The sequence below is a fragment of the Echeneis naucrates genome, chromosome 24 (genome assembly GCF_900963305.1).
Source record: "Echeneis naucrates chromosome 24, fEcheNa1.1, whole genome shotgun sequence".
Lineage (NCBI taxonomy): Eukaryota > Metazoa > Chordata > Actinopteri > Carangiformes > Echeneidae > Echeneis > Echeneis naucrates.
In genome coordinates this window covers 5216277-5241912 of record NC_042534.1, presented here as the reverse complement: position 1 = coordinate 5241912, position 25636 = coordinate 5216277, and the positions used below count along the sequence as shown (strand labels likewise).

The 25636-nt window shown below is 39.4% G+C and overlaps 1 protein-coding gene across 1 annotated transcript in view; it reads left to right on the top strand.

The window, feature by feature from the left end:
- The window catches only part of adgb (androglobin), a 31340-nt gene extending 6063 nt beyond the window's left edge, over positions 1–25277 (top strand). The window contains exons 7-36 of the mRNA XM_029497090.1: positions 737–823; positions 944–981; positions 3802–3878; positions 4173–4347; positions 4733–4826; positions 5275–5425; positions 7474–7519; positions 8417–8528; positions 8627–8690; positions 8827–8907; positions 9457–9565; positions 9771–9909; positions 11622–11736; positions 12001–12144; positions 12251–12389; positions 12665–12796; positions 13897–13990; positions 14559–14690; positions 14856–15009; positions 15166–15353; positions 15552–15718; positions 16106–16242; positions 17437–17548; positions 19763–19890; positions 20605–20760; positions 20910–21000; positions 21105–21201; positions 23213–23396; positions 23581–23770; positions 25267–25277. Of these exons, the coding sequence (XP_029352950.1) occupies positions 737–823; positions 944–981; positions 3802–3878; positions 4173–4347; positions 4733–4826; positions 5275–5425; positions 7474–7519; positions 8417–8528; positions 8627–8690; positions 8827–8907; positions 9457–9565; positions 9771–9909; positions 11622–11736; positions 12001–12144; positions 12251–12389; positions 12665–12796; positions 13897–13990; positions 14559–14690; positions 14856–15009; positions 15166–15353; positions 15552–15718; positions 16106–16242; positions 17437–17548; positions 19763–19890; positions 20605–20760; positions 20910–21000; positions 21105–21201; positions 23213–23396; positions 23581–23770; positions 25267–25277 (3544 nt within the window). The remainder of the gene's footprint in view (positions 1–736; positions 824–943; positions 982–3801; positions 3879–4172; positions 4348–4732; positions 4827–5274; positions 5426–7473; positions 7520–8416; positions 8529–8626; positions 8691–8826; positions 8908–9456; positions 9566–9770; positions 9910–11621; positions 11737–12000; positions 12145–12250; positions 12390–12664; positions 12797–13896; positions 13991–14558; positions 14691–14855; positions 15010–15165; positions 15354–15551; positions 15719–16105; positions 16243–17436; positions 17549–19762; positions 19891–20604; positions 20761–20909; positions 21001–21104; positions 21202–23212; positions 23397–23580; positions 23771–25266) is intronic.
- Positions 25278–25636: the final 359 nt, after the last annotated feature.

The following is a 25636-nucleotide window of genomic DNA, read 5'->3' as shown; positions in this document are numbered from 1 at the left end:
TGATTGATTAAGTGTCTTAGGAGTGAAATAGCAATCATGATATGGATATGCTCTAAGTGCATATACACTATGCTGAATTTAATGACTCTTTCACTTTGGAGCGAAGTAGCATTTTGGAATGGTTATTGACTGTGCCATAACAAATCAGGAGTCTTGGTTTCATTTCCTTGCTTCTCATGGCTATTGATGGGACTGGTTGGCCACATGATCCCAGAAAGACCAATTAGAACAGCTGTAGCTCTTTCAACTGAGAATTGAGTCTGATGCATGCACATTCACAATCCATAAAAGCAGTTAAATAGCTGTATAAAATTCCACATTAATTCATACTTGTAAAGCTTAGTAACACAGAAAGTATAAAAAAACACAGAGATTTGTTGACTCATAAACTTGTAATGGGGCATTAAATGACCAGTGAGAGTTGATTTTAATATTACTTTTTTTTTTTTTTTTGAGTTTCTAGTACACTAATATTTGTAAAAAGCGTGAATACAGTCTTACATTTTATAATGCTTACTAATGTAGTTCCTAAATGGAATGGTATTTTATGCAGAAAGAATGATTTATGAGAGAAGCTTGAGTTAGTTTTCTTTCCTAGCGACAGTGCTCTCATGAGTTAAACCTAAGTGCCAAGCATACTGCATTTTTGGTTTACCGTTTTGAAATTATGACCACAAAGGTTCCATGTGAGCGATGCCGATGCCTCTATCATTGTTTTTTCATGTTTGTTTTTCAGTGTAGTGCCAGAGGTCTTTGGGGAAATTGGAGAGTTAACCTTTATTCACACCCTCACCAGCTGGATGCCTGAAATCAGGCCTTTAAAGTAAGATCCTCACTGGTCACCTGTACTTTTGTGTCTTCATTTCTGCATCTCATCCCACCTGCCTTTGGTTGCATTTTCAAAAAACATACACATCTGTTCTGTTTTATTGTGTGTTGATAGGGTTGGTCCTCTAGCTTTTAATTCTCCTTTACAAAAAAGTAAGAATCAGCCAGAATACTTTCTATCAGGTTATTTTAATGGCTGACTCAAACAGTATGGTATGTGTGCATTTTTCCCCCTCAGGTTTACTATTTTGTAAAGCGTACTATAGCAACATCATACTGACAAGTATATCTGTCTATAGCAGTATGAAAAATCACACTTGAGGAGAAAGTGACTGAGAGATAAAATGAGAACAAGGGGAGATGTAATAAAGGGGGAGGAGAGACAGCATGCGGTGGAGAATCTCAGCTTGTCAGTGATGGAACTTTAATGGAGCAACAGTGTTTTGGAGTCGAGCGGGGATGTTATTCTCTGTGGCTCAGCAGGTTAGCTTCTGTTACTGAGTCGCCTGGAGAGTTTATCAACATGAACAAGCACTGAGCGTGACTGTTTGCATTTCAGATTGATTTGTGGCACATGGGTATGAAGTCTTCTGTTTCCATATCCATGAACACACCCATATATAGTTTGTATTTACACCATCTACACTTTTTTTAAACTAAAATAGAGCAATGTTTTGGCAATATTTTGGTAAAAAAAAAAAACAAAACTGAACATTTAAATTTTTTACCTCGTCAGTGTTTTTTTTTTTTTTTTAGTTGTACTAGCATATATTAAATGGTAATGTATGTATCTCTTTTGCATAAATATCAGAGGACGGTCTATATTGTGATCATATGACTGATGGAGCTGTACTGTACAGTGCCAGTCTGTGCCAGACACACTTTCCCATTCAAATGAATAGGAAAGTTTGTGGTTCAAGCTGCATTTTAACCAGTCAACCAATGAAAAGTGCTAGCAGTAATTGACTTTGCAGCCACAAAGTGTGAGAATTTTCGTTTGACATTCACACCTGTTATCCTTTCAGATTAAATAGCATGATCAAAGTTTAAAAAAAACAAAACTGAAATATTCTTTTAAATTAATGCAAGTGATGTCTTTCAAATAGAAATGGCAATCTCTACAATTGGTTCCAAACTAAAAATAATGTGATTAACTGTAATCTGTAACCATTCTTCCTCTCCTTAACCTTCACAGATCTGCATCCCTGGAAAAAATTTGGAATTTTTTGCAAGAGGCCATTCCTATATTTACATACCCGGATGAGGGCTCGTCAGAGACACAGCCTCAAACTGCAAAGAGAGATTCCAGGCTGAATGACGCTAAGAGTCAGCTGCCAGAGCAATACACATGCATCTACATACATCTCAATTACACACTCTGCTTACTTGAATGAGTCAGTGAAATCAATCATCCATTTGATTGCCATCTTCTCTATGCAGAGGATGCTTTCATTGTGTAATGTAATGTAATAATTTATCATGTAAATCATATATATACACACACAAAGAGGGAGGAAATAGATTTATACATGCTGTGTGTATGAATGCAGTGTATATAAATCTGCATCTATAATTCAACTAGTATAAAGCATGACACTGAATATTTAATTTTCCCACAGAAACTTATCAATGATTGTATTTTAATTTTCAAGTAATTACCCTTATACTGTTGCTGCATTCATAGTATTTCTCTGGTGATTTACTTTGGATAGGCCACCAGACATAAAGTCACAACCATGCCATATTGCACAATCCCTCTATGTCATTTTCAGTCAGCTATTGTTGGCTCTTTCCTCTTGTTTCAAGCATTACTTCCTGTTTTTCCAAGTTCATGAATTATAAATTGCAGGAAGGGTTAATGCGTGTATGGTGGTCTATAAATAAACCAGCAGAGGGAGCAGTGGTAGGGTGAATAATTTGGTGTTCCTGCAGGGCAGAAGCACCTCCAAAGTCAAGTGTGGCTATCTGATGAAGGGTGGATAGAGATGTTCTCAGAAAAAAGAGGAATAGAGGTGTTTAAGGCCACTGAGGAAGAGGGATAAAGTCCTTATTTCATTTTAAAGTCTTTATGGAGGTTGTGCAATTCATTTGAAGAATAATATATTGAAAAATGTTGTATTAACACCATCATCCTAATCATCCTTGGAACTGTCTGTTGCATAGTCTGCTGTATTCACCATATTGACATATATTTAAAGGCATGACACAACATAACACTTTGCTGTGATTGTAGTATAGCTAAAGTTCTATCCTATTCCCCCACCTGCTCCTTTTGACAATAATCTGTCTCTTGGTCTTTCCCACGTTCCACTTATTTAAGTGTTAGGTGTTACCATAATTAAATGGTTTGCATACACAAATTGGTGCTACTTCACAAATATGAAATAATGAAATTTATTGCAAGGTGCTCATAAATACAGAGGCATGATAAACAGTAGACAGCCTTACTCTGTTGTCATTGAAAAGCATGAATCACAATGGTCTCTGAGAATCACTTCTCTGTTCAATTCTTAATGTGCAGTCTTTATGTTAGTCTGGTAACGCTCCCATCTCTCTTCACCACAGCTCTTGAAATTGATTTTCCATGTCTTCTGGCGCATGCGCTACAATAAGCTTTACAATGCACTTTGGTACACAATGCCATCCATAGGTGGCCTAGATATGGTGTTTTTGCCTGTGTTATACCTGTGATAGGTCGTAGTGCTTTCATATTTCCAGTGACTTACTTAAAAGCATTTTCTTTTTGTTAGTCTTCCCTACAGTCAGTTTTCCTATTTCAAATTGTTTTGTTCATTGTCAGTTGTTAAAATCTACTCATCTACTAGTAACTACTAAATCAATCACACTACATAGTGCACTATATAATACACATGGTATTGTAGCTGTGGTGGATTACATATGCCAATTGGATTTACTTGAGCACTAATGAATTATTGCTGATTAAACAAGGGTTTTGTTTTTTGTGTTTCTCAGGCACTTCTGAGGTAGTATTATGTGCCAGCTACTACCCTCTTCACCCACACAGCAATTCTCTCGGGTTTGGCCAAATGGTACGTCTTTTACTACTACTCCTCGTTTGATTGTCACACACCTGCTCTAATTAGACTCTTTGAATTCATGAGAAGTGTAGACAGTTAGATTTTAATTGTAAACTCAGAGGCAATGTGGATTTACAAATGAAGAAGTCTTGGATCAGAATCCTCTTTTGAAAGTTTGAATTGAGTCCTCTGTAGGGTTGGTTACAGGTAAAATTAAATCTCAATGTGCATCTCCTGCATTTTCAAATTTCTGTTGACTGTTGCATGTACAGTTATTTCTGTGTATGTCTATATGCTGCATCACAGGCTGATTCTTCTGAGGCTCTGCGTCAGTATGGTCTGTCTTTACTGTATAGCCACATCGTCCTGTTGACCAGAACCCGGGCATGCCCACTAGAGGTGCCAAACAAACCACCAACTGTGCCGCGATGGAAACTCATCCGCCAGCCCAGGGAGATTTTGGTCACTGATGAGCCACAAAGTGAGTTAGAGACAGAGAAAGAAGCAGGAAAATAAAATTTGGAAATAAAGGTGTTGAAGCAGAAGCCAGGAGGAGGATGTACAGTAGGGGAGGGTATCAAACAAGTACAGCAGGCGAATTTCATAAATAGATGTGACAAGGAAGGAATGTAAGTATTAATATAGGAGCTTTAGAGCCTAAAACACAGAGGACATATAGTCCTGCATGCAGAAATGAAAGTAGAATAGGAATTGGCACAGTATTTGTATATTGTAAATAGCTGCAGATTCTGGCATATCTAACATCAGCTGATCTGCGTAAAAATCATAAAATGCAGTAAAAATTCAGTATTAACTAAAACTGTTGGCATGGTATGTGAGGGCTTTTTTCTTTTCTCTTTTTGCAGAGCTCCCTTTGTCAAAACCAGAGCAGTTCATTGAGGTCAGCAGCCCTTTTCTCTCCTGCTGTTTCAAGAGGAGCATTGGCACAGTCCCAAAGCTGTATGTACACTGAAATAATCTAAAAATCAGAAGTTAAATTTGATTTATTGTTCCTACCTCTCTGCTCAGTTAGATAACCCGTTCTCTGATCTCCCTATGAATGAAAAAGTTTCCATATTGTGATGGATAAAGTACATTATCAGTATGATATTACCATTTTTTTCCCTTTTCTTTCCCCATTCTCCCTCCAACAGGGAAATGACATACAGCCAGCTGACAAACTGAAACTAGTTTGGTTTCCACTTGACTAATACGATACTAACTTTACATTTTCAAGCAAAAATGAAATGTTTCTCTGATGTCATTTGATGTGTTTCATGTGACACACATGACTCAATTGTGATTTGGATGATTTGATGAATTGCTGTTACAATGAGAGGACAGTTATGTCATGCTGATGATATGTTGAATCCACCTTATGTGAATAATGTGTGTTTTTGTGTGTTAGAGAGGCCAAGCAGAGCACTCAGAAGAGGCATATTTATGGATCCACTCTGGTGTCCATTGCTGAGAGAAAAGAGACTGAAGACCAAGAAGACCTTGGGCATGATGCAGCTGAATGTGCCACTAATTTAGCAAAGAGCATTGACAAAATAGAGGTAGGTAGAAATATTGTCTGCTGGGTTCAAATGTATTGAACATTTTTACAGCAGTTTATTTTAGGTATGAAACCTTAATTAATTTGCGGTGACCTAGAGGCATTTATTTAATAGGGAGGAGGCAAAGCTAACTGTTGAAAAACTAAGACAGTAGCAACTCTCTGTAAAATTGTCTTTTTCCTTGCTTTACCGCCCCCCCGTTCCACTCTGTAAGTATGCTGTTGAAGTGAAAACAAGCCTGCCATCCCTCAGTCTCAAAGTTGCTTCTGTTGTCTCCCAGCCAGGCCACCATTGACCAGGGGCACATCTGCATTAAAGAGAACACCAGTGATAGAAGGGAGATGAAGGGGGAGAGGTTCAGAGCAGAGACAAAGAGAGGAGGACAGAAATGTGAGATAGAGGGGGATAAAGAGGGGAGGAGGAAAACTGTACCGAATAAGAAAGGGGGACTGAAAAATGGAAAGAAAGTGACAGTTGGACTGGGAGAGATGAAAGCAGAGCAAGAAAAAGGGAGATATGGGAAAAAAAGAATCTCTGGTGTGTGGTGGTGGTGGTGAATGGGGCGCATGGGTTTCATAAAGGGAGAGGTCGTGTACTGTGCTGATGAAAAAAGCAGTGCAATTAGATGGTGAGCCATCAGTGTCTGCATCTCCTGGGGGGTTCATTATTACACTTCACTCCTAGCATACATAGAAAAAATAGCGTTCATATTAATCGCCCTCTTGTGTAACTGTGACCAGTTATAGAGTGGTTCGGCTAGGGCAGTATGGACATGCTAATTTGATGTGTCGTTTCATTTGTGTGGATTGGTTTGTGTATATGCCATACGTGTGCCACATTTATAGTGACCGTGCATTTCCACTCTTCACAAAGCACGTGGTGGGTCATGTGCTGAGGGGGCTGTACATGAAATGAGAATGAGTTTTTGCTCCCTCTGTTTCTGTCAACGCTGACCAACAGGCTCAACCTCTATGCCTAGCCCCTGGAATAAAAATGGTTGTGTCACATGATGTCTTTTAATACCCTTGGTGGCCCACTCAGTCAACATAGTTTGGGTTAGACCCTGCAGTAAGTGTGCGGTTTTAATGCTGTTTCTAATGTGCTTGGAATGTAGTTAATCACTAAATCACTTAAGCCCATCCATGGTTTCAGTTTGTTCATGCCTAAGAACTGCACTTCCCAAAATGCATTTTGGGCTGTGAAATGTGATCAAAGAGAATGGCATGATGTGGGTGGAATGGACATACCATTCGTATATTATAGCTTTTTTTTTTTTTTTTTTTTTTTTTAATGCACTCTCATGAACACACACACAAACACACATTTGGTGGAGGAAGGAGTTGATGGTATGGTGAAGAGGAGGTCAAGTGTGCCTCCCAATCACAATGCCTCTTTCCGTATGTCTGGGTCCCTGGATACTTGATCAAATAAGTGGTGACTCACACACACATTCACTCTGACTCATCGGTGAATCTTAGTAGGGGTTACTGTGAAGTTATATGTCACAAAGTCATAATTCTTCTTCAGTGCAAAATAAAGTGTTGGACATTCACTCAGATTTTCCTTACGGGAGCAAGGTTTGAAAAAAACAAAAAAAAAACAAAACAACAAACAAACCTCCAGTGTCCTGGGGGAAAGTTGGTCGGTAGATGCAGGTAGATGCTCAGACAGCAGATTTCAATATTTCATAGGATTTAATAAAGACCTATTAAGTGTATTCCTTTATTATGTTGGGCAGGCGAGCATGAAATCAGAACTGTTGAGTAATGTCCCTCTAAGAGAAATAACATGCTAAACAACATAATAACTCCTCATCTGTCATTGACAGTTGAAGTAAATTAGAGCTGGTATTCCCTGGTGGTGTTTTTAGCAGGGGAGGAGCAGCCCTTGTCACATTAAACCGTGTCTCATGTCCTATGGTGTTCAACGAGAATGGCGCAACACCACAGCTGGCATGGAATCACTAGAGGGTGGAGGCGTATCTCTGACAGTGTTACTCTATCAGCAGCTCACTGTTCATGCCTCTCTCACTCTCTCTGTCCCTCTAGGTTACTGCAGAGGTCAGGAAGAAGGACAACAATGACATCTCCAACGGTAAAAGCTGTTCCTTTGCAATGCTGGAGTACCAATTAATGATGAAAATAATCTGTACATTGTCTGTACACAAGGGTTTAATAAAAATCAGGCTGCCAGAAAGGGCAGATTCTCATTCATTCTGGTTTATTAGGCTTGTTATAACAGCCTTCATTATTACTTGAACATCATCTGTGCAATATAGTCCATTCAATGTCATTTGAAGAATTTGCATCTCTTACCTGCACTCCATGCATCCTTCTCTCCATAACTCCAACATTTTGAAGAAGATGGGACTAATATTATGTCTTATGACAACTGGCCAATTCGCTGCCTTCTCTCTGCCCTCGTTTAGTTGCTTAGTAACACCTGCAGTTTGAGTGAGCAGACCACCATTGCTCAGCAGCAGAGACGCCGGCCCTTGCTGCCGTAGCTTTCTGTTTAGACTCTCGCTTTGAGTAGAGCTCGGGGGCAGTGAAAGTCTCTGTGTGTATATGTGTTTTGGGGTTTAAAGTGTGTCTGTGTGCATATGTCTATGACTTTGCTCTGCATGATTTTAGATAGTAGGAGTCGATGAGTGGGAGTATGGATATGCATGCGCGCTTACACTATGCCATTATGTGGGAGTTTGGCCAAATTGATTCACTGTGTTTAAGATAATGATTTGAGTCTAGGATAACTTGCTATGAGTCACAAGAGGAAAGGCATTTTGCTACTTGCAGCATTTTGAAATGGGAGACTTCACAGCCAATTTTTATATTCATTGGGTGGTAAATGTAGCATGAAAAACACCAGTCAACTATGACTTCCTAGCTTGATGGGAACATTAGTTTTCTTTAACTCAGTTACTGCAGATATATATTTAGATGACAATAAATAATTGTAAATAACATTCTATGCTCTATAATCCATCTCTAGATCGGCCCAAAACTGCAACAAAGGAATGTGTATCTCAGCAGCTCTCAGCCTCTGTCGAACCCTTGCTACAGCAGACCTGGGTGGAGCTGGATGACTTTGCTAAATGCTTTCAGTGAGACACAATGCATAAATATGTACTTAGGAAACAGTCATGAAAATAACATTAGATGCCTCAATCAAATTTGTGGTCATTTCCTGTTTTTCTTTTAGGACTCTCTTGGTGTTCCATAAATCACAATTCTACCCACATCATATCCATAAATCTCACTTTAAGGTAGAAATAAAGAAATAGTTGATTTCTCCCAGTTCAATTTCCACCAATGATGTTATCTAATTTTTTTGCTAAATTTGTACACTAATAATAATGTATCTGTCCAATATATTGCTATTAATTCAGCTTTTGTCTGCAGAGCACAGTCTTGTCCAAAACTGCGACAGGTAGCAACAGCACCGGATCCCTCTCCATGGCATCTGATGTAGCAAGCCCTGAGGTACACACTGACATATATTGCACACAAGCCTACCTTTTGCAATGTGAGATCCAACTGAACCTTGCACGTTATACTATTCCTTATGAATTTCATATTTTGAGTTGAATTTGAATGACCCATTATTCAGTGGAAGCGTTTTTGTCAAATGCTGGAATAAACAGTGTAGCATAGATCAGCTGTTGGAGGACCCAATGAAATGCACTTTCCTTTTGTCAGCATTTCAATAAACTAATTTCTGCTCATCTTTCTTGGCATGTATGCTCTCTGCATTTTCTCTTGGTCTTTTTTTCTGCCCCTCTCTTTATCCCCCCATTTGTTTCTCTCGCTGTCTACCTTACAAATTTCTCTTACGTTACTTCATTCCCCATCCTACTCTTACCTCCTCTACTCCTTTTTGCCTCAATTTGTAATTTCCTCTTGGCTCCCTTCAACTAAGTCACCTTTTATCCATCATCCCTCCCTGCGGCTCTCTGTCCTTTCTCTTTATCTCTTACTTGCCTCTTTTTACGCTGATAACTAAGTCAGTGTGTGTGTCTGTGTCCCACCAAGTGTCCAGAGGTAAGAGGCACTCACTACCTGTGTGTTGAAAGCTTGCAACCTTCCCAGATTCTCATCAATTTCTCTGCTCTGCTTCTCTGGGGAGATGCAGCTGATGAGAGTAAGGATTTATCTACATAAGCACACACAAATATTGCGGTACAAAAGGATTTTCTGATAATCCAAGTATTGTGAATATACTCTTAAAATATACCATTAATATTCATATAAAGACCATTAATTATGAATATGACCTGGTGGTTGTAATATTTGTGTATATATCATGACATGTACATCTTCTCACACCCCTCTGCAAATCTATTTAGGGAAGGAAATGTCAGCAGCGGGTAGGTCTGCAATTCTCATCGCTCAGCCACACTCCTGGAAGAGTCTGCAGTCTCAACTTCCTGCTCTCACCATCAAGACGACCTCCTCTAAGGCAGCCATGCTTAATTTACCTCCAGGGTAGGATAGCAATGATATTTATTCCTCTATCCCAAAACAAGGAATTTTTTCCTAATATGCAAATAGAATGAGGCATTCTGAGTACTGAGTTCCACGTTGATCAAGGTCACTGGGACATCATAAACTAAACACGTGTATTAATTCCAGTAGTGTGCAGAATATTTGATATTGTAGTACGTTTGATTCTTGTAAATATAACCCTGATCTAATCAATATTTCCATTTTATAATAACCATTTATGCCTATTTCAATTATACCAATTTTCAAGATGCATTTTTGTCAACTCTTTTGAAATTGAAATCTTCACATTTGAACCTAATAACCCGACATCTATACTCAAAACTAATTCTCATCATACAAATGCAAAGCATTTCACTCTCGGTTGATTTGTGTAGCAACGGAAAGATGTACTTGAAGCTGTTATAAAGTTATCACAGGTTATCTTCCTACCTCAGATGCTCTGAAAAGCAGTAAAAAGCATCTGTCCTAGTCTCTATTAATGGGTGCTACTTGGCCTAGAAGCAGAGGGCCTAGTTTCTGGGGTCAGGTGCAGGTATGAAGCAGTGCAATTACCACTGAGCCATAATCATACACATAGCACTCAACTTATAATGCCCATATGCCCCATAGTACACTCTCTAAGAGATAATAGCTGATATGTCCATGGTGGTGGGCATCAATTATTTTTAAGACTTTATTCTGTGTCTCTCTCCTTGTATCTGCACAGTATTTGCCATCTATTTTACTAGAACTTACTTAACTTTACTAATCTTTTAAAGATATTTTTACATTTCTTCTTCCGTAATACTTTCTTCCCTCTTCCTTTTCATGTGTCCATTGCTTTATTTTCTTTGGCAGCCCAATATTCCTCCCCTTCTCTTCCCATTTCTGGCCTTTTCTGTCATTGCCTGTTCTTCTACAACTCCAGCCCAGCACTGATTCAGTGACCATCCATCTAGCTTGACTGTGATGGCTGAATTATGTTAAGCTAATGGAGCCAAGTAAGTGGGGTTCCGCTCTTTTATGTCTGACCAGATCTTGTGAATGGAGCATGGCACTTGGCAGAGAGGACATTAGGCTACAGCTCTCTGACTGTTTGACCTATTAACTATTACTTGACAGAGTTCCTCTATTGAGACTAGAACGGGGTTTGATTTAGTGGAATGCGCTGTTGTTTCATACATTTTCTCTCTGAGTGTACAATCACTGTGGGGGCACAGGTTGGTGAGTGAAGGGACAGTTGTGTTATTAAAAAATCTACACTAAAAATCTATTTATGTTTTTGGCTGAAAACTTAAAGCGATAGCACCTTATAAAGCATCTGACAAACCAAAAAGGCTGAAAATTACACTACTACTCAGGGATGCACTGATACCAACAGAGGATGGTTACTGAAACCAGGTACAAGTACTCGTAGTCATAAAATTGCCAGTATTTGTCAGTATATGACAGTTTTTGTCACAGGTTTCACTGCAGTACAGTCAAGCATGTACAAGAAAATCATACTGAGGAATATTGTTCAAATAACAGACGATATCTGTGGAAAAATTAAAAAAATTCAAAGTAACTTTATCGATGAGTATTCAAAAGCAAGTGCTCTTTTTGGGAAAAAGTGGTATCGATGCATCCCTACTACTACTAATAGTGTGCAGTAAATCTGGATTTTGTTTACCTGTTTTCAAAATTTTCTGCTCTCTCTCCTTTGCCTCCAGGCGCCATGTGCTGTCCTTTCACACAAAGGCACCACTGGGCTACCACATCCATCTGTGCAGCAAGACACCTTTCATTTTTGGGGATGAAGAAACCATCATGTCACAACTTACAAAGGTGAATTCTCTGCTCTTTCATGCCACTGACTGCTCCAATGTTTTCATGTGAAAAACATTAAATGCTACCATGGGTTAATGTATAATGGCAAAACATAAAATCTGCTCTAATCTAATCCTCAGTTTATATACTTTTTGTAAAAGAAAAAAAAAACAGTCATGCAAAAAACACTCTAACATGTTGGCATCTGTTTAAACTGTAGAAGTGAAAATCTTTTCCATTACCTTCATCTTTTAACAGGAAAGTTCTTGTTTCACTGAGCAGGCTTTGATCGTCTGGAGAGCTCTGTCCAGACTGGTAGCTTCCTTTAGTGATGAGCAGAACCAGCTTACGGCTAGAGGAATCCTAGAAAAGGCTCACTGTCCCCAAAACATCAATACCACCCTGGGAAAATGGGAACACCGCAAGGTGCTTATGGTGATACGCAGATGTCCCCTTCTTCAATTTCAATTTCAATTGAAATTACTGTATTCCTTGGTAATTGATTGATTGTGTCCATGTTTCTGTCTAATAGGTGTTTAATGCTGCAATTTACTATCTGCTGCATGAAGCTCTGGGCAGGAAGTTGACGGCAGAGGAGAGGTTTGCTGTACTGGCTCTCACTGCAGACCCTTCACTTTTTGCCACTGCCTGCAAAGAAGACTTCCCTGCATGTAGTTGCCATTTGTGAAGTTTGCTTGTCTATTTATAAATCTTACATTAGAATACTAAATGTTTAATATTGTGGTCATGGATTTATCATAGTGTTTATTTGTGCCAAATACTGAACACTACTGTTTTAACTGCATGGCAACTACTCTGCCCAAATACTTTTATCAAAGTATAGCGCAAGTTATATGTTGTTATGCTTGGTTTTCACTGTGGGATGTTCACAGTAATATAATATTCACCCATAACTTGCATTTTTCTTTAATTACTCTACGGTAAGATGAACAGTCAAAGCCTCCAGAAAGCTGGAAAGATAGGCAGCCAACAGACAAGGAAGTGAAGGCAGTCACCACTCTACAAGCTCGATTTAAAGGACACTTGGTGCGACAAATCCTTAATGCCTCTAAACCTGGTAAATGAATCAATACATACACATGGAAAATATTATTCAAATATCATTATCAATCACTCTTTGAATAACAGATAGATTTGCAGCAATTTAGTACACAAGAAACCTATGGTAGGGTTATAAAAACTAAAGCATGCTTGATGAAAATGTTGATTCATCTGCAGATTATTATTTAGAGACTAAACAAAACACCTTTTGCTCGCAACATCCACTTTTTGATTGTGCCCATTGGCCTATATTGAGCCTCTGTGCAGGGGCACAAATATGTATTGATGAGACTGCCACCCTACCTAATGCAGCCTAACAGATGAGGTAGACAGAGGAGATATACACACGTGGGAAATGCACACACATGCACAATGCACAGCATTACCAAATTAGCAGGCAAACCTGTCCATAGTGAAAGATGTCGAAGAGGCAACATTGGACAATTTATAGAAAAGAATGAAAAAATAATTAGAAGTGGAAAGCTGGGCAGCGTCACTGCCAAATCTATTGAGCAGTTATATTATTCTTGGTAAACTCTTTTGTGTAGAGATAGTGGTAATTTACTTATTTTGATGTTGCACCATTGTTTGCGGATAGCAGAGAAAATTTGTTGTCAGGGCTTGAAGCTAGCCATCTCTTCTCCAGACACAAAACATGACATTGACAGCCTCCAAATAACTTGTACATATGGATGCAGTATTTTCACAGAACAATGCAGTACTGTCATGTTGTTGGATTTTTGATTAGAGTTTTAGAATTTAAAAATTTGGTTTTAAGTATCCAAAATATTCAAATTATTATGGAACCCATCTGCCAGCAATGCTAAAAATATTGCTCATGGTGATGCAGAACTCGTAAGTAAATGGCTAAGTCCCGCTTGTGCAAGATGGAATTGTCATGATTCTCTTAAATTTTATACATTTACTTGTCAATGCACTTTCAGAGTAGAACTCAAAGTAACGGCAAAACACCACTTGTATCTTAAAATTTCTGCCTCCTGCCTCTCTGTCTGTCTGCCTGTTGTCTCTCTTTGATAACCAGCATTAACATAAATCGTGCTTATTCTCAATGGTTCCTAATTTTCTGTGTGTGTGTGTGTTCTCACTTTCTTACAGGCACAAAGAAGAATATCAGTGCCTCTAAGATCCTTTCAGAAATGTGGCCAAATACTGAATTAGATGAAGACAAACATGCTTCCTTTTTGCTACGGTAAATAAGGGATACCTTTCATACAAACACAGAACTTCAACAAGTCCTCCAAGTAGAGATACATTTATTTAAAATGCTTGCTTCATGTACCTAAACATAGCACATATTAAACTGCCTAAGTGTTGTCACTCCTTCCATAGTGTTATGCCAGTGCTGTTTACATTTTGTGCCATTTGTGTAGCCTCTCTGCTACACCGCATGCCCAGAATATGCTCCCTCTCCTGGTTGTGGAGGCCTGTGGCGCCCAGGCAGGGAGCATTTTCCACATTGTGTTCCATCTTTTCCCAGTGGTACCATCTGCTGTTTATCTTCTCCTTGTTCCAATCGGCTAGCAGCGTCTGCCGAATGACCCGCTGCCTCGGGAAGTATGTGTGGGCATGAGTGTTCATAGTTTTGTCAATGGGTGCGTTGTAGGTAGGGTGGGGATTTTTTTTGTATTGTGAGCCTTTGAGCATATGTTTTTATAACTGAGACAAACATCAAAAGAAGTCCAAAGTATAAATGTTCTTTTAATTTATATATTTCATACAGGGTTATGGTTCTCTTCCCCTCTGTGTGTCCTGGGCAGGTATATTATTGACCACACTGAGAGGAAAGTGGCGCTCTATGCCTGTCAACAGGATGACTGGACCAAAATCACCTATACTGATTACTCTGTCTCTCTTCAAACTATAGCCAACTCCTGGATCTTGGTCTTCAGGTTAGAGCATTGTCTTAAAATATTTGGGTGAATTGAGCAATGTATACGTCTTTCAATTTTGCTGGTTAAGCTAATATGTATTGTATATGTATAAGTGTTTCTTTAACCTTGCATTTCAGAAGCTTAAACAATCTTTCCTGTTTACTTTGTTTGTTGTATATGAAGAGAGGTGTTCGTAGTTCCTAAGGAGATGCTGCTGATACCAAAGGTCTATTCCCCAATCCAGAATTGTCAGCTTTACATCATAAATAACGACACAGGAAAGGAGCTGGAGATGGTCTTTAACAAACCAGCAGCCCATGTCTATCAACCCAACAAGGTGCACTGAAGCTCCCACAATTTATGCAGTTGGAATTTTTGTTGGCAATTTTCACTATAATTGACACACATTTTCACAATGTGCACTTGTCTTACGCACTGCCTTTAAAAATATTTGTGATTTAATAATCAAACCTCTCCGTCTCTGTTATTCCAGCTTGGCTATACCTTTGTAGCAGAGGCATTTACGCCTGAATCCCCCCTCGCTGGTGCCAAGTGGAGGATGCGCTTGATTGGTTCAAGGGAACCCCTCCCCAAACTGTCCGTTGAGACTCCACTTAACACGTTCTCAGTGAAGGAATTCCAGCATTATTATATTCCCAATGACAAAAACCTCATTTGTCGGTAAGGGAATGATGGAATTTCTTCTGTATTTTATATAAGGTTAAGTTAATCATTATCATCTGCTTTATATTTTATTAGTTTTCAGGAATTATTGCTTTCTTATTGTAAAGCACAGTTTGCCAACACAGGGCAACATTTAGGACTTAGAATACTTTAGGGGACCAATTGTAACTATATTAATTAGAAATTTTGTCATAGTTACTCTGTGCAGGTGACAACAGATGTCCTAGGAACAATCCACTTCCAGGCTTCCAAGCCAGATGTAATGATACATCTATCCGTTCTGGACCAGGACAAAGAGGTGGCTGGCAGCACAGGTAGAGGCCATGTGATAATTCCTGTGTTCTGCTTCTTGGCCAACAAAGGTAAGCAGCGGTTGGTAAATAATGTTATTACCCTTTTGGACCACAAAAGAAGAGTTTAATCTTTGAATGTCCTAGGTTCATAAAATAAAACTAATAAATACTTTATGCAGCATATTAAAGCTCTGCAACTAATTCAAAGTTTTGTTTTTCTCAAATTCACTAAACACCTCTTTTAATTTTTAAATTCCACAGCCCAGTTTAATGCTAGTGTAGCTAGCAATGTAGAGTATCTTACTGGGTTGAAATGAAATGATAATTTAGTTTGCACTATGTGTTCAAACAGTAACTCTTCACTGGTGTCTTATATTTTACTGATGCTTCTGTTGGTTACACAACGACACATCTATCTTTTCCAGACTGATGCTTAGATTAAAATCTGTGTTATAGCACCCAGTTACTCAGATGAGAAAAACCAGAGCCAAAAGCGAAGCCCCACTCAGGACAAGGGAGTCAAGGTGGTAGACACTCCCCTGCAAACAGCCAGTGGGAAATCAGACGAAGAGTGTCTCATCACAGACACTACGGTATCACTGACAACTATCTGTGTGGTATCTGCTGTTGCTCAAACACTTTGCTATTTCACTTGAGTGCACACACAGGCACACATCTCACTTTCCCTCTGTCTTCTTCACCCACTTTCTTGCTGCTTGTGCTCATATCAAAATTTCACTGCCAGATTCAGATAACGCCTTATTTGAAGGCATGCACATACACACACACATGAACGAACACACACCCACATTCTCACCCATGCAAAATTAGCAAAAGGAGAGTAGCAGAGACTGAAGGGGGGTTTTGTTGTTACTGCCTAACTTGTCAGGGAGCAGTGATACATGGATGATTTATCAGTAACTCTATTCTCTGAAAGCAGACCTGGTGTCATTGGTTTGTTTATCGCCAAAGTATATAGTATGCACTATCATTACATTCACATACACACAAAAAAACCACACCAGACACTGACAGTGTTGTTGAGAAACTCCATAAAATTTAGAAAATTATATAAGGCTTATTTATTTGTTGTGAGGACTGTCACTGATACATGTGGAGGTAAACCATTTTACAATAGTGAATCAGGCCATTTAACAAAAGAAACACCTTGGACATGTTACAAATATTTTACTTTTACTTTTGAAGTCGCACCACACTGTAGTAGTATCAATTGTAATGAGACAGATAATGTCTGATCCCACAGATTATCAGCAGGCAAGAATAAACAACTATTGATCAGGACTAAGAACACTGATCAAGAGTTAAAGCAAAGAGTCAGTGATTAAGGCGTCGGTGTGCTCCTCAGAGACACACATTAGACACATCAATGCTCCGTAATAGTGGAGTGATAGTGAAGACTCCAGTTCTGTTTAGGACTTAATTGAACATGTACAAACAATAAACATAAATCTGTTCCTTAAAATACATTATTCGTCTGTATTGACACTATAAACGTCAACACTGGATGATGTATGGCTTCTTTTTTTATGTTTGTTTTGTAGCATATGTTTACCACTGTTAGTTAGAGTCTCACCCACATTCATGTCTTACCACTTTGTTGCTTAGTGTGATGGATCGAGGAATAATTGTTTCTGGTGTCATCTTGGTTAACACGACCTGTGCTTCTTCTCTCTCTTCGTGCCAAGAATGTGCTTATGTCAATTTTGGCTGTGTTGTGTTAAATTGCGATGTGAAAGTTTTACACTAACTGATTGTCTGTTTCACAGGGTCATAAGTATTCGGTGCAGGCAGAAGTGCTTTATAAAAGCTGGGATTTGGATGAATCTCAGTTGGCTTTTGTTCAAACGCTCAGAGATTTGGAGAAGAATGAAATGAGAGGTACAATTACATCAATCAGTCAGCACCATGAAGTCACTCAAGTGAAACACATGAAAGTCACACAGTTAACACTACACTTTTTGCTTCGTTTTAGTTAATTTAGCAAATGTACATGAATTTTGTCAGGAAAATCTAGATAAAAGTTCAAATAAATATTATGCATTGTTGCCAAATGATATCTAAAAATATCCTTGCAATCGGTCATAAAGCGATCAAATTTTTGTTTTCTTCAAAGGTTTTCAGCTTTTGGCCTTAAGGTTTTTTCGAATATGCTCCCCCATGTTTGTGTTTGCACTTCTAATTTTTGTGTTAAGTGTGTAGTGTGGCAGATACTCAGTAGGTTATGTCAGAGGCCAAGCCAGACACTCAATGCTCTTTAGTTACGCTGGCAAGAAGCCTGTAATCATAAACATAATGGAAACCAAATGAATACAGCTGCTTTCACAGATCACAGTGTGATTCCTTGTGCCCACTGGTCTTTAGTCCTCTGCCACCAATTCTACTCCTCTGCCTAATCATGCACAAATTGGATCGATTGAAAAATCTGGGCTTTGAAATTTTAAAGCCTTCTTAAAAATTCTGAGACCATAAGTTAATTGCAACATTGGGTGGATGCTAATGTGAAAAAAAGTGCTGCATAGGTGACAATTTGCATGATTGCCTGCAGACAAATGCTAGCTTCCTGTTGTTGAGTTTTCCTTCTCCTTTCTCAGTTGCTCCTGACAAAGGGCCTTGTATTTACCCATTCTGTTTGCATGGCATGAAATCTACAGATGATGTGTGTGTGAGTGCGCATGCCTATGTTTGTGTGGGAGGTATTCCAAAATTAACAAGCCAGATATCAGAAGCATTTTGACTACAGAGATGAACCATTGTATTTATTGCAGCAATGGTCACATGTGAGATGAATGGTAATCATTTCTTACTGCTTGGATATTTCTATATATGAATCCACACACCATAGGTGCATGTTAGCAACGTTCCCATGTTCAGGTTTTTTTCCATTGTATGTTCAGCTTTGTCCGTGTGTGCATGTGTTAGCCAATGTCCACATGTATCTCCTGTGGATTTCCGATGAGCTTGTGAAAGTGGGTCAATGGGAAGTCAGATGAAGTTGGCTCTTGCCCCCTGGTGCCCTGGGAAATATCTCAGCAGGAAAGTGAATTAATTTCATCCAGTTTAACTCTGTCTCAGTGGTGAGGCTATGCCCTTGATCATGCTCCCTACATGCTACACTGATGCACACGCGCTACATGCCACGCCAGGCTTTGAAACCCCTTTAACAAGCTGTTTAACAAGCTGCAGTCAGAATACTGTACTGCGCATGTTTAATGTGTACACATCTATGCATCCCCCTTTAAACCACTCAGCCATCTGCAGTAACTGTACATGCTGTTCTGCAGTTTTTCGTTTTCTTGTCTAGCATCATGAAATTTTCTTTACTGTGTCAATAAGAGATTTTCTTTAACAGAAAATGTAAGGCTTTCACAGAGGAAACTCTTTTTTAATGCATTATATTGATTATTGTATTTTGGTTTGTGCAGATGAAAATTCAGTTTTCATCACCTCATCACAGAGTGATATTCAGATCCAATTTGGCATGACTTGAGATGAGAATAATTCAATGAGTGTGCACCAAGGCTGTTCAGTTTGGCAGCTACGTGAAGGATTATTATGCCTATCTTTATCAGAGAAGTGGGACTCTTAGTTGATGCTTCATCTAGGCAGGGGAGCATGTTCATTTTATCTATAAAGTACAACACTGCCATCTACCACACATACAACCATACAACGCATGCAGCGTTTGCCCTTGTCGTCACACTCCTTCAGGTGAGTCTTAACTGGTGTAGAAGTGAGCTGACGAGGTAGAGTTGACAAAGGACACAACAATTCCATGTATGTATATGAAAGATGTCAAACATTTGGCGAAGATTGAATTCATTTTGCATGAATGTCAAGTATGTTTGCACACTCCGAAATGGCACTTTCATGGATACGTGGATATATAAGTGCCGTAGTTTATATATTCTACAGTATTTGCTTTACTTTCTTGTGAACCTTAAAAAAGTACATTTTTCAAATGTTCTTTTAAATAGAATGTTTATGATAATAGTTGTGCTTTTATATCTAATAGCATTTAATACTCAGTATACTCAGTATTTATCACATGGATATCTATAAATAAGTTAATTTACTTCTTTTTGAAAAATGTAGTATACAAGCTGGAGGACTTCAAGCGTTCATCCAACAATGAGACACCAAAAGCCAACCGCAAAGGCGAAGGAGACAAGGAGAAGGGGAAACTAGGTGCCTTGTCCAAATCCGGCTCCAGGCAGGAAACGGTAATACATCACGACAGCACTGTGACACAAAACAATAAATTGCAACGTTATTCAGGTGCAAATTAGTACCAGGGTTATACAAGTTTTTCAAACTCAAAACAAATGGATATCTCTGGTTTTATTGAAATGGATAGTCTCATAGGTAATGATACATAAAGCATTCATTAAAAGTTTTGGGTCAAATTCAGCTGTCAATATGCACTTGGAGGCTGCTGCTTTTGTGTTCTTAACACAAGTGCATACTTTTTCACCGGGTGTTTTCTACTGTGTTTTTGTTAAGATACAGTCCAGTGGAATGTCATGCAAACTTAAATGAGCAAAAATAGTAATATTGGCCTTTTTGAGAGGAGAGTGTTGATGTACCTCAGTGAAGTAGATACTTAACTCCTCTTCACTGATTCCCTCTAAACGAGGCAATGAGGTTGTTGTTGAACTCATCACTGAACTCATCTATTTTGTAATATTTTTAGCTCATTTTTCTCTGCATAAATTAACTAAATGATCTATTATATACAATAGAGGCGAGACAGCTGAACAGGACATATAATTCTGGGTGACTGGCTGGCTGGCTGTGCACCAGACTGTCTGAGAAACTCATTGAAAGAGGCACTCATAACACATTGTTGCACAGTGACCTTCAACTGGGATTGGTGTGTGCATTATATTTGTTGTCTCTGTGTGCTTTGTCGTCTTTGTGTGTATACACTTCCACAGAGCCTTGATCTGACAAAGCCGTACTGGACTCTGCATGTGGTCATTGACAAGAATAAAGCAGAGAGCATTGAGGTGAAGAAGGACACAGAGAGAATGGAGCAGATCATATCCATTAAAAAAGCTTGGGAAATGGTGGCGCCAGGTCGCTGTGCCAAGGTAATCAGAGAACTGTTGCTGCAATTACATGTAATTACTGTATCTAGCCACCATTTTTAACTCTAAAAACTGCAGTGAATTGTGAATTTCAATATGAGCCTCATCACCAGAGACAGAATATTTAACTTTAACTTTAACTTTTTTTTTAGGCGTTACAGTCTCGTCTCCAGTTTCTTAACCAGGTCCAAGATCCAGCAAGTGCTGAAGCTCCTGCAGATGATGCAGTAAATGGAGAGCCCGGTACAATACTCACACACAGACATATGTATTTGTGCACTTTCTGTTTCCATAACGTCTGTCAAACAATGTGGTAGTAAAGCTGTTTCTATTTGGTTCTCCTACAGCACCTTCCAGAACGGGCCCTGACACCTTTCCATCCAATCAAAAGTTGACTGGCACCCCCACCATCTATCCCCACGTTGACTACACACCCTTAATCAGGTGCTCTGATGCTTTCCAACCCTTCCTGCCTCTCAAGTCCTTACTGTTTCTTTATTATCTATTTTACTCTTTAATTTATCAGGACGGCATAAGAAGTTATGTACTTCTCTGTAACAGATCTTGGCTTAGAATATTTCAGCTTGACAAATCTATTTGTATGATTAGAGGGCAGAGATGGATAACGGTACATAAACAGCCAAGGCAGACTCATCCTGTCATTGTCCTTGTATTTTACTCACTGGCTGTTTCTTCTGTGTGGTCCTCTGGATAATATGCAGTGTTCAGTCCAGTTGTTTAATGTAGTTCTGTATCACTTTGTTAGCTGTTTGGGTTGAGATTGAGCCTCAGCTGCAAGGCCTGAGTGCACTTGACTAGGTGTTTGTGTGTCTGTGCATACTGTACTTGTTTGTATTCATAAGAGCACATGCTCACTACGCATGTTTCTATGTTGGTACCAGCATCCTTACCCTCATCAGCAGATTGGTTCATGCCTTATCTGCACACATTGTAAGTGATTTCCTGTGATCATGACCGTTGCCCTCATCAGTGCTGGGATCAACAGTGTTACAAGACTATACACTTTACTTGGTTTGAAAGGGAAATGCATGGACTCCAGAGGATAGTGAGGCATGTCATGTATAGACATATCTGTGTGGCCTATGTGGAGAATAATGAAAAAATTGTTCAGCTGCAACCAAAAAGAAATCTTGCTGTCTTCTTTGGTTAATGCAATGTATAGTAAATTATTATTCTTAATATTTTAAGGTTTAGACAAATAAATCCCTCAAGTCTGCTCAAAAGCAGCGTTTTGAGTTTTCTGCTTGCCAACATGTAATGTATCCGCTCTTCCACTGCTGTCATTGAGTTTTCAGAAGGGAAGCGTATCCCCACTACCGTGTCCCATTACTCTCCCTTCATCTGTCCCCCTGTCCGTCGCTCTCTATGACAAATGAGATGATATTTGGGTCTGTTAATTAGAGAGCTATTTCAGGACCCCAATGAGCTCAACGCTCCAATGAGATGTGCCCCTCTCCCATCACCTCTCCATCCTCTCCTGCTGTGGGTATACTTGCGTCTGTGCGTGTAAGCTCACACGTGTGTATGTGAATGCACGTGCATGAACGTGTGTCCGTGTCCAGCTGCTAATGACTGCTGACATTGTGGCCTGCATTCCAAACTGAGCCATAGATTCTGAGGACTTGGCTACTAGGGAGGTCAGATTAGTTTACAAGCCACCTCTCTCACTGCAGGGTTCATGAAAAATGGCACTGTGTCATGCTCACACATAGTTATGCATGCTATATTTGTAGCATTTGCGCACACAATGCTCACACAGGGAAATAAGTTTAATAGGGCATGTTCATTAACCAAATGAACTCCACTGTAACCTCCGCTGACCTCAGCTCTTCATTAAGGTCAGCAGGACAGGAAATAGAGCATCCACATCTAGCACTCTTAATCTCTCATTGAATTCTTCCCTCCTGCATGTTTTTGTATCTCAAACAAGCGCACAAACCGCCTCACATAGAACTTGTTTGTTTCTTGCACTTTCACAAACACAAATAATTACATTTTAGTTGCATAATCAAATAAAAGTAATACCCATGTCCAAACAGTAAAATATTTCCCAGATGTAAATCTGTAAATAGATTTATCTTTGGTTACGGGCTAAGGCATAGCACTGTGTTTATCATTTCCTCTGCCTGTCTCTACATTTATTTGCCACATTTCAGTTTTTATTTGCTCTGTCTATGTCAACATTGATTTGTTCCATCTCGCAAAATAGCCTGTCAAATCTGAAACCTGGCAGAATCAAATGCACAATCATTTGACATGATGATATAATCCTTCAAATATTTCTTTCAAAATTTGCAACAACATGGTGCTGTGTTTCTCCTTCAAAGCATTAAGCTTTGAATATACATGAATAATTACATAACCATTCTGGTTAGAGACAATATTGAAAAGTTAAAAGGCTTTAAATATGATGGACATGTATGTATGTCCACAGACGCCAAAAGGATTTTCCAGTGCTGATGGACTCACACATAGAGGAGATCCAGCAGAGGGAGCGCTTAGAAAAGATCCAGACCTACCGCTTGGTTCGAGACAATGTGGTGGAGCACCAGAAACAGCAGGAGCTCAACAGGAAAGAACTAATGAGACGCCAGATGGAGGTGTATGAGAACATGCAGGTCAGTAACAACAGAAAGAAATACACAATTAGTGAAATCGTCTTCAGAAGATGTAAACAATAATAAAGGGGGGATTTTGCCAACACAGTGAAATATTCAGAAGGCCTTTTACTCAGCTATCTTTCCCTCTGGGTAGACATAATTCTGTTACTTCTTTCCCTTTGCCTCTCTGTCTTGTCTCCAGGCAGCCTTGGGGCAGCGCTGTAAGAAATTTCTTGATGCTTGCAAGGCATTTAGTAGCCGTCAGATGGCAGCCGTGAAGAAGGAACAAGAAGTGAGACAAGCTCTGGAGGAGGCCCAGCAGGCAGTTCTAGAAAAAACAGCCCCCTCCTCTGCTGCCACCCAGCAGCCTCACAAACGTTCCAAGAGCGCTGGCAAGAAAAAATAATGGTCATTGGCACCAACTCCCAGTCTCAGTTCTCCTCTCAGACACATCTCAACAAGTCTGAACACTTAGTTTAATCACAATCTTGTGGCTTGTACCTGACCAAAACATGACTACATCAAGGTTAGAGCCACGAGTGCTCTTGTCTGTTTTTTGACCTTTTTAAAGGACTGTAAATTAGTTTTTTGTAATGTTTTTCATTTCAATTTTATCATAGATTTTCATACTTTCGCAATATAATTTATACTGTGGTCCATAGCGTATTTAATGTTTATCTTTATAGCACACACCTATGTCCCTCATCAGTCATGTGCTTTGACAGAGCCACTGTTCACCCACTGAAGCAATCCATGTAGAACATGAAATCTAAAGGACAAAATGGCTGTTGCTGGAAAATCTACTATTTCTTTTATTGCACTGAGAATGTCAAGTCATCTCACTTGCACTCTATGGCTATGACTGTTTGATTCCTGCTGTGCCTGATAATATTCTGTAAATCTTTTATTTTCTTGAAGGTCATTGTATTGACTGCGCAGCCTAAGGCATGCTGGATGCAGTCAACCTCCCACAAGCAGATTGATTGGTTGATTGATATATTCTCGCTGATAAAACCTCACAAGAGTTCATTTGAAAGCAATCAAGACAGAGTGATGTGTATGAAAAACGCAACATAGGTAGGTGGCAGATCTTTACAGGTACAGGGCAGCCCTTGATGACCATAATCCTCAAGGTTGAAGTAAATGTTACAGATGGTTAGTTCTGAAATCCAAATAGGGCTCTTCATCATTCAAATTAATTTAATGTCATAGAGTGGCCTTTATCTTAGCTGAGTATTTCAAGAGCATCTAGTTGGTCCCCATCCCACAGAGAGTCAGCTGATCAACTGAGGAATGGAAAGCTAAATTGGAAATGAAAGGGAAGAGGGTGCCATCTAGTGGCTGTGGGCATTAATAAATTCTCATTACCATGCCTGTGTGAAGCTGTTTTCAAGGTTGACAATAATGAATAGTTCAATTTTGTGCTCCTGCATGAAGGAAATTATCCCTATGCTGTGTGTGTGTGTGTGTGTGTGTGTGGATGTGCATGTGTACTCCAGATAGCAGGATTAAAAGAATTATTTGTGCCTCCTTTTATGTATGTGCATGTGCAAAGTCATCCTGCAGTAATCTTTTGCTATAAGGCTTATCTATCCTGTTACTTACAATTGCTTTATTACGATTCTTCTCAGTACTATAGTATTTATTTTCATCATGGTGTTGGAGCAAAAAGAGGAAGATGCCTCATATGGCTCTAAGGACTGACTGCTGTAGACACAAACTTTAATTTGTTCATGTGAGTGTTTCTTCCTGGTATTCCAATCTATGCACATATTTTGAGGACTATCTGCATGTGTGCATCACTCATTGTTTTCTCCGCTCATAAAAACTGTCCCTCTGTGTGTTGTGTAGACTGCGCTGTGTTTTATGTGTCTGTTTGGTCTGTCAGGCCTCATCTAGCCAGACACTATTTCTGCTCTCATAGCTGCATGACAGAGCTAATCCTGAAAGCCTTGTTCCTGGCACAGAACATTCCCTCTTGTCTCTGCACTGTTCCCTCTCGCCCAATTCATCTCTTGTTTTCTAAAACATCAGCTGTTATTTGGTGTTTTCAGTACACCTAAATCCTACCTACCTCCCCCCGCTGCTCCTCCTCCACCCTCCCCAGAGTGCATGCGTTATAGTGGTTGGGTGTGTGCATGTGTGCCTTTTCATTCTGTTGTCTGAGATAGAGATCATCCAACACTATAATTGCCTGTGATATGTGTGTATTAACAGAGAGGCTGCTGGTTAATTGGCAGCTGTTTGCTGGTGGTTTG